The 9,542-nt window shown below is 38.5% G+C and overlaps 1 protein-coding gene across 1 annotated transcript in view; it reads left to right on the forward strand.

Moving 5' to 3' along the window:
* Positions 1 to 9,048, forward strand: part of tyw1 (tRNA-yW synthesizing protein 1 homolog (S. cerevisiae)) — a gene marked incomplete in the record, with an annotated part of 62,482 nt that extends 53,434 nt beyond the window's left edge. Inside the window, 1 exon segment of the mRNA XM_062419248.1 lies at positions 7,605 to 9,048. Within this exon segment, the coding sequence (XP_062275232.1) occupies positions 7,605 to 7,826 (222 nt within the window).
* Positions 9,049 to 9,542: the final 494 nt, after the last annotated feature.

The raw sequence follows: 9,542 nt of genomic DNA on the forward strand, positions 1-9,542 counted from the left end.
CATCTAGATCTGATACACAACTTAAAAGATAGCATTATTTGTAACGGAACACCACATTTTTAGGTGAGCAAAAGTATTGGAACATGTGAGTGACAAGTGTGTTTTGTTGCCCAGGTGTGTCCTATTACATTGATTATTCAAACAATAAATAGTGCTGAATGTCTACGCTCAGTTTTATATTTGGGTTTTGCCTGTGCAGACTTAGTTAATTATAGTTAGAGGTGTAACCAACATGAAAACCAGAGAGCTGTCTATGGGTGAAAAAAAGTAATTGTGAAGCTGAGAGAAAATGGAAAATCAATCAGAGCCATTGCACAAACATTGGCCATAGCCAGTACAACCATTTGGAATATCCTGAAGAAGAAAGAAACCACTGGTGTACTAAGTAACAGACGTCGAACGGGTAGACCAAGGAAAACAGCAGCAGTTGACGACAGAAACATTGTGATAGCTGTAAAGAAAGATCCTAAAACAACTGTCCAGAGGGCAGGAGTGAAGGTATCAGAATCTACTGTTAGCAGAAGACTTCATGAACAAAAGTACATAGGCTACACCAGAAGATGCAAACCACTCATTAGCAACAAGAATAGGAAGGCCAGGCTGGATTTTGCCAAAAGTACAGACACAAGCCTCAAAAATTCTGGGACAAAGTTTTATGGACTGATGAGACAAAGATGAACCTTTACCAAAGTGATAGAAAGGCTAAAGTTTGGAGAAAGAAATGATCTGCTCATGATCCCAAACATACAAGCTCATCTGTGAAACACGGTGGAGGTAATGTCATGGCTTGGGCTTGCATGGCTTCTTCTGGGACGGGCTCATTAATCTTCATTGATGATGTAACACATGATGGCAGCAGCAAAATGAACTCAGAAGTCTACAGAAACATTTTGTCTGCCAATTTAAAGAAAGATGCAACCAAACTGATTGAGAGATCCTTCATCATGCAGCAAGATAATGACCCAAAACACACTGCAAAAACAACAAAGGAGTTCATCAGGGGCAAGAAGTGGAAGGTTTTAGACTGGCCAAATCAATCTCCAGACTTAAACCCTATAGAGCATGTATCTTACCTGCTAAAGAGGAGACTGAAGGGAGTAACCCCCCAAAACAAACAACAACCGAAAGAGGCTGTGGTGAAAGCCTGGAAAAGCATCACAAAAGAAGAATGCAAAAGTTTGGTGATGTTAATGGGTCACAGGCTTGATGCAGTTATTGCAAGCAAAGGATTTGCAACTAAATATTAAGTCTTATTCACTTTAATCTATTTTAAGTCTTTCTGTTCCAATACTTTTGCTCACCTAAAAATCTGGTGTTCCGTTACAAATAATGCTATCTTTTAAGTTGTGTATCAGATCTAGATGTAAATACCTGGATATAAAAGCTGAGATGTTGATCTTTTGTCTCATATTCATCTTTTGATGTCAAACCCAAATGTTTTCAGTCTACAGCGAAAATAAAGGAATTGGCCTCACTGTTCCAATACTTTTGGAGGGGACTGTATGTTATTATTATTTCTATGCATAAAGACAGGCAAATACACATTTTGGCTCCTACATTATTATTTATTAAATAGATTTATGTTGAATGTTAAAAATTAGACTTTGTGACTTTAACTGTGGCTTTTTGGATTAAGATGTGAGAAGAAAGTTGAAGTCACATTACGTATTCTTATGCCCACTGCACGATGATGATGATGAGGATGAGGAGGATGATGATTATAAAGAGTCCTCATGGTTGCAGTCTTTAACTTGCATTTGTAAAAACACACTGCGCACACACACACACACACACACACACACACACATTTTTCCTGAGGGTTAAACAGGTGTTAAACAGCCAGCTGTTCACTTAATTCCTCTCCATTTTACACTCCAGCAAGAATGCAATCAATATTTCACTGAATTGATTTCCTTCCTCTCTTCATTCCCTTTCTCTCTCTCCTCTCCTGTCTCTGTTTCTGTCTTCTGTCTCATCAACACAAATTCCTTATAACGGCGGCCATTTGCGCAACTGCTTCAGACACCTAAATTCATTTGCACATCCTCGCCTACAACTGTCAGTATTTCTTAATATACACACACACACACACTCTCTCTCTCTCTCTCTCTCTCTCTCTCTCTCTCTCTCTCTCTCTCTCTCTCTCTCTCTCTCTCTCTCTCTCTCTCTCTCTCTCTCTCTCTCTCTCTCTCTCTCTCTCTCTCCCTCCCTTCCTCTTCCTGCTATCAGTCATGCAGATTGCAGCATTAGTGTTTGAGTCTCTAAAGCAGGATCTATCTGACTCTTTGCAATTACTGCGTCTTTACAAGCTTTTTCAGCTGAGCTTTCATACACAGACACACACACACACACACACACACACACACACACACACACACACACACACATCTTATACATCCAATTATACTTGTTTCCCCACTGAGTGTTTGTTTCTCATATCTAAAAATGATTTATAGGCACTTAAACAAGTTATCAGGGTGTGTGTATGTTATCAGTTGAATGCATTTGTGTGTTTAGTACACACACTAATGTGTTTACAAAATTGCAACGGAGAAAATGTATCAAGGTTATTATCGTATATTATAATATAGGAGAGATAGATGCATACACTGCAAGAAAACCTATACAGATGACTGTGACATATTCTTTATATGTTGCTTGTCTTGATTATTTTGGCCAACTGAGATATTGATTACTTTTAACATACTGACATTGAATCGCTTATTCTTAATGAATTGACAGCTGTCCACTCAAAACCCATTTTAATCTAGCAATATTGGTTATAACATGTATGAGAGGAGCATGCAAGTGAAGTTTGAGGTTAATTCAAGTCAAAATAATCAAAATAATTGATTTCTGAGAACAGTGAGAGGGAGAGAAATGCTGAATATCTCTAAAACACAGCTGTAAAGCATGAACAAACATCACTGACTTGAGCACAGGTATTACCTTTAAAGATAAATAGACTTAAGATAATGTGAATGAACAGGTTAAACCAAACAATAACCTTAATTTGAACTAAATTCCATTTCTTTTCCTGATAGTGTAAAACAATTTAAATGAGAAAATAAAATGGAATATGCCCAAAATGTCAAATTACTGCATTTAAAGTTTTAACAAAACTCAATATGATTCAGAACAATAATTCATTTCTATTTTATTCTCAGTCTTACTTCCTGCATGAGTGTGCCTGTGATCTATTTTAGTTGTTAGTAGGGATGCATCTGCCCCCAATTTTTAACTCCAGATACGGATTTTGATACCTTAACTTACGTAACAGGAGAGTTTATAACACATCACAGGAAAGCACATCAGTCCTCATTTTGTTTGTGTGTGTGTGCGTGTGCAGATTTCACAGTCTTCAGAACTCCCAGTTACAGTTGGACGATATTTGATGTAGTCCTTTAAAAGACATCAGAAGTGTGTGTGTGTGTGTGATATCACTCTTTAGCAGTGAGTAGCGACAGATCCTCCCTGCACTGACGCATCATCATCATTAGTTCCTTTTCAACCTCCGGGATTTTCCCATTGATAGGCATTCCCCTCTCTCTCTTTTTCTCTCTCTCTCTGTCTACATCTTTGCCTCCCCAAACCTTTTTTCTCTTTCATCTCCCTTCTTTCATCTCTCCCCCCCGCCCCCCCCCCCTTTTTTTCTCCTTCTTCATCCTCTTCTTCATCCTCTTCCATCCTCTTTTCGCCCCATTTCTGTGAGGACATTGTAAATGAAAATGGCGCCCTTAAGACACAAACCTCCTGGTCACTGACAAATCAGTGCCATTAATATATTTTTGTGTTTGTGGTTTTTCAAGTCTATCTGAAGTCATAATTTTTAATTTTTTGTAGATTTTTTTTATTTTTGATGTGCTTTTTTTGCTATTAGATTTGTTCTGTCCCTTCTCCTCAGGAAAACTAGTTGAGATAGGCTTGTTGTTGATATGGTGTTTTTCTCTCATGCCAAATGATGTATACAGATACAGATACCTGATCCCAGATGGGGATTTGTGATTATTCTGCCTGTTGACTTTTAAATATAAGTCTGTAGCACTTTTTACATTGACTATTATTGATAGTATTTGGTGTAGCAAAGGACCTCCCGGTCGGAGGTCCAAATACTTCACATAGTAGTGAAACCCAAATCAAGATTTCGGATTTTAAGTTATCGCCATCATTTTGTGCCGTCATGTCCATGTACATGGCATGGACACTACTTTCTTCCATTGTGAAATATTTGAGGGCTCTATGTAGTGGAGATATTTACACAATCATCATATCAGACAGTCAAATAAAATGGTGGAGGGTAAATGTAGTACACTATATAGTAAATGGGGAGTGATTTCGGACACAGCCTCATTCTAGCTCACACACATTTGCCTGAGGAAGATCCTGTAGATTGAAACGTTACTCATAAGAGAATAATAATCTACTTGGGAGCTCAACAGTGTGCAGACAAACATCAAGTCACATTTATTCATATTTGTTGTTACTGTAAGGAACAAACACGTCTTTAGGGATACGTCAGAAATGCTCCTTTATCATCCAACTGAACATTTAGGGCCTGATTTACTAAGATCCCAAATAAAGGTTGCAGTGCAACAGATTGCACGTTTGGTTAGCATGTGTTTTGCGGATGATCTACTAAGAATAACTACGCAAATAACAACAGGTGCAGACAACAGTATTTAAATAGCAGGGCATACTATCTTGCACATTTGAAAGACGCAAGACTCACGCGCTGCATTAGTAGATCAGCTTGCTCATTTTTTTGCTGGTGATGTCAAGTTTGGACACATTTTTACACACACACACACACACACACACCTTCTGTAAATCAGGCCCTTAGTGTACATTTGACTGACAGTCTCGCTGGCACAGAGACACGACATTGAACAAATTGCACAACAATGTTTTATCACTGTTAGCATTTAGCTCAAAGCACAGCTGTGCCAAAGTGCAGCCTCACACATTCCTCAGCACATATGCCGACTCTTCTTTCTATAATAAGGATAAAGGGGAAACTAATTTACAGTGTGTGCTGTAGTAGAAAATAATCAGTTATAATTTCAGTTGAGCTTTAAAACAGAGTGAAATATGTGATTGTCTTCTGCTTTTTTTAACTGTGAATGTATTTACAGTTCATCGGTATGTACTCTTACATGAAGGCACCTCTTCTCTTTCTCAGTGAAGAATCTGTCCTCAGCATCCTCGACGATCCTCAGCAAAGACTCTGTTAGTAAAAACAACAGACTGTCTTGTTCTTTTCCTAGACAAGCACAGCTTTGCTTTGTTGCTTAGAGACTGAAATTGTTTGCCGAGATGCTGGCTGAACAAATATCATCTCCTCTCATTACCAGAAACATTAACTCCCAATAGACACAGCTTTTTTTTTTTTTTTTCTTATCCTCCCTTCTTTCTCAGGCCTCATTAGCAATGTGGCAGGTAGATTTTCTCTAATGGCTGAGCCAGGCATAAAGCATCTGAAAGGTAGCGCTCAGACGCTTTTAATGCGTTACTCCTTCAGCGTGTCTCCAACAGGAAAGGTCTTAAACCGGGCAAATAAGTGTCGGTCCCTCATGAGTACATGTGGTGTCATTTTGAGTTGCTCTCTTTTCTTTTCTTGGAAAGTCCGTGACATAATGGTTACTCCCCCCTGTCCTGTTATGTGAATTACAGTAGTAGAAGCAGTCTGGGAATTAAATAAAAAAATGAAAAAACAAGCCCCAGTCTAGTCTGCTCTTGGGAGGTCTGGCCAAAGCAAATATGAACCAGAAAGAGCTTTTAAATGCTAAATGCTGAGAGCTGAAAGCAACAACAGTCGTCCCCCTGTGACATCCCAATGCCATTTTGCATTATCAAAAACCCTACCAAAAAAAGGAGTGAGTTTAAAGTCATCAAGGACCATTTTAAAGATCAAACTTTGCTACACGCTGTTATAAACCACACTAAACTCCAGAGGGGGAAGATTGCTGTGTTGTTTTTTGTATTACCTGCTTTGCTTTGTTTCCTCTCTCAGTTTTTTCCCACCTTTTTACAGACAACAAGAGAAACACACAGTATTGTATCAGCTGGAGAGCACTATTGCATGCTGGGAAAGTAGAGGTCACACTCCTCACTCCTCTGGGCTGGTTTGGGGAAAACAAGCAGGATTACAGAAGCATAAAAGATGTTGGAGGCTTTAGTTTTCTCCCTCCTCACTGTTGAACACACAAGCTCCTCTCTCTCTCTCTCTCTCTCTCTCTCTCGCTCTCTCTACTCTCTGGTAGTTAGTGTGCCTCTCTCACACATAAACACACACTCTCTTTTTACTTTTCAGCTCCTCACTCTCCTTCTGTCCATTCACCTCCTTTTTTCTTTTTTTTTTACTCTGTAGTGTGATGGATGGCAAATTGGTTGAAGGAGTAATAAATGGTGATTGATAAAAGGAGAGATGGGAGGAGAAGGGAGTGAGGGTGGAGTTTGTAAAACCACAGCTCTTGGAAGAAAAGGGCTAAACAAACAGCAAGTGGCCGAAGTGAAGCAAGCTTTTTTAATAATAGTTTTTTGGGGAGTTTTTCGGGCACATCTGTGAATTCTGTGTTGTATAAATTGGTAATTATTTCAGCTTACATGTACAGTAAATGATCTAATTTGCAGGCATTAACCCGTTCATGCATGAATTACGTTAACCTCAGAAGTGTTTTTATTTCTCTAGGCATGAAAGAAATATTTGAACTTTATTTTGTTTCATCAAATTTATGATACATTACATTGTAATTACATAAATCAACTGATTTACAACCAAAAAAGTCACTGCAGATGAATTGATAGTGTATGGGATGATGCACTAGTGTCCACTGTGGTGGTTTAAGTGCAACTACGCCATTAAAATCAATGCATATAAAAAAAACAGCTTTTGACTAGCTGTCCACTTTAGTGACCACTGTGCTTGAAAGGGTTAAAATTATCATGATGTTTCAAACGCAGTTTAACTATCTAATTTTCCTTTATTTTATAACAGTTTTACTTGTATGAAATGTGATGGAGATAATGGTTTTATTAAAGCTTCACAGATGCAAACATTTAGAGCCATGGTAACAGATGGATATGTGTCTCTCTTTGTGACACTTTATTGACAAAAAATGTATTAACATCAAAACTTAAAATAATGGTTAGTTGCAGTCCTCCACCTGCAGACCCCCAGCTGATCCAGATTGGGAAAAGTAAGGTGAACTGGTGAACAGGACTAGCAGTGTCATCTTCTATCTTGTAGTTCATTACTGGCTCCTCAAATGTGATTGCTTATGGGCATTAATAATAGTCAGTAACAAAGGAGTTAGCCATGTAGCTTGTTCCTTGCCCATTGTGGGTTTGTATGTAAGGAGGAGGATCTTAAAGTAAATTCTGAAAGTTACAGGAAGTCAGTGCAGAGCAGCTAAACCTGGACTAATGTGTTCTCTTCTCTTAGTTCTGATTAATAGCTGAGCTGCAGAGATTTTAATGAGCTGAAGTCTTTTCAGGTTTCCTTACTTTGGTTGTGAAATTGGAATTTTATATGAATTCTCAGTGTCATTACAGATATTTAAAACCGATTTCATAAAACGTTCTCCTCTATGTGTGTGTGCTTTCAGTTCAAGGTGGACGGCGAGTGGTGGACGTGGATCGACTACGACCGTTTCCAGGGGCTGGTCCAGGCTTATGAGGAGAGTGGGGGAGATCAGAGCTTCTCAGCCCTGGACTACATAGCCAAGACACCCAGCTGGGCTCTTTTCGGAGCCCACGAGCAAGGTTTCGACCCTGTCGACACGCGTTACCAACGACGCAACAAAACCAAAGATATCTCAGGATGCTGATAAATTAGAGAGGGAGAGGTAGGATGAATCCGTACTGATCTTACAAGTTACAAGTAAGAGTTGGATGTAAGCTTACTGTTTCTCCCTTTTTTCTCTTCTTTGGATTTTTAATTGTATTGGCTTGACCCCCCAAGATCAGCCCAAATTGCCTAAATCTATTCATTCACTTATTTCCAAGACGTTCCCTTTAAGTTCTTCTTTTGTTTGGTTTAGATTTCCCCTCTTTTGTTGAAGGATTCATTATTATACTGTAAGTGTCAATGGCTTTGATCTTTATAACCACTATTGGCAGCATAGGGGAAGGTTTACATTGTTTTAGTTGGACCTGGCAGTGGCTTCATCACCAGCCTCATTTCTGACGTTTTCTTTTTTTTAATAATCCAAGTTCATGTGAGGCCACCGCACTGCACAGGACACGATTAACTGTTGGGAGTAACACCTTTACCTCCACTCGTGTCATCTGTGGGAGCTACACATCTTTCCCAGACACCTTTGCTCTCTTCCACCTACTCATCAGGACAGTAGTTGTTTGTGTTTTGCAGCGAGAGATTCGAGCAGTGAGATAAGAGAATCAAGGCTGCGTCTCCGCTGGGAGCACAGTCGTCTTCTTAATGCTCTCTTTGTTTTTTGAGTGCAACAGTTGTATTGTAGTACATTCCCAGCAGTGTCAGCACTTGGTTTAAGATTTATTTATTTTTTGGCATTTATGCCTAGTGGGCAGTGAAGAGGCAGACAAGGAAACATGGGGAGAGAAAGATGGGTGTGACATACAAGGAATAAAATAGATTTCTGTATTGCGTTCAACGATATCAGTCATTATATCACTAAATCTTAAAGCTCTGAGTTAAATTGAAACATAACTGAATACAAAAATAAATGGTTATTGTACAGCACTTTAAAATGTTTAATTTAGCTACAATTCAGGACAGGGTTTGATTATAACTGGTGGTGATGTGGCTTCATATGGGTCTAACTAACATACGCCTCCCCCGAGTCCAGCATGCCAGAAAAAAAGCCTATTACTGATGTTTTAATCCAGATGTATAAATTAAGTTCATTTTAAGTGGTTTTTATTTGTATGTAAATCCAGATGTAAACATTTAAGTCACTTTTGATTTGTACTTTTGTTAAGATCTCTGTTGCTGCAGTGTCTCCCTGTAGGGAGGATCGTCCAGAGCAGCAGGTGTGTGTGAATTATATATCACTGTAATAAATGTTTTTGGAATAATTTACTTTGTGATTTGTGAATTAAATTTACAGCACACATACACAAAGGTGCATTAAGCCACTTGTGGTTTACTGTATTTCAGGCTGACACTCTTGATGTTATTACTGTTATTATTATTCATTTTTTTCCTCTTTTTTTTTTACTGGCAAGTGGGAGTTTGACATTTTAAGACTACAATAAGTCTGGTGAAAGCTTTCTGGGCTGCACTTAGAGCCCAAAAGAAGAGCTCTAATTGAATAAGGATGGAGGCAGACGTGTGCTTCACAAGAGGTACAACAGTACGGCAGCCAGAATAATTTATTTTGAAGATACGGTTAAATTTGTTGCTGCTGTTGTAAATTTAAAAAATTAAACAGCAAAATAAGCAATGGTATTTATTTATTTTTATTTTTATTTTTTTTTTTTTTTTTGCGACACTAAGATACCAATTAATACTATTTGACACTTTCTATTAAAGACGTACATTGCCTTTAATGTAATACAGGATG

This window comes from Scomber scombrus, chromosome 5 (genome assembly GCF_963691925.1).
Source record: "Scomber scombrus chromosome 5, fScoSco1.1, whole genome shotgun sequence".
Taxonomy (NCBI): Eukaryota; Metazoa; Chordata; class Actinopteri; order Scombriformes; family Scombridae; genus Scomber; species Scomber scombrus.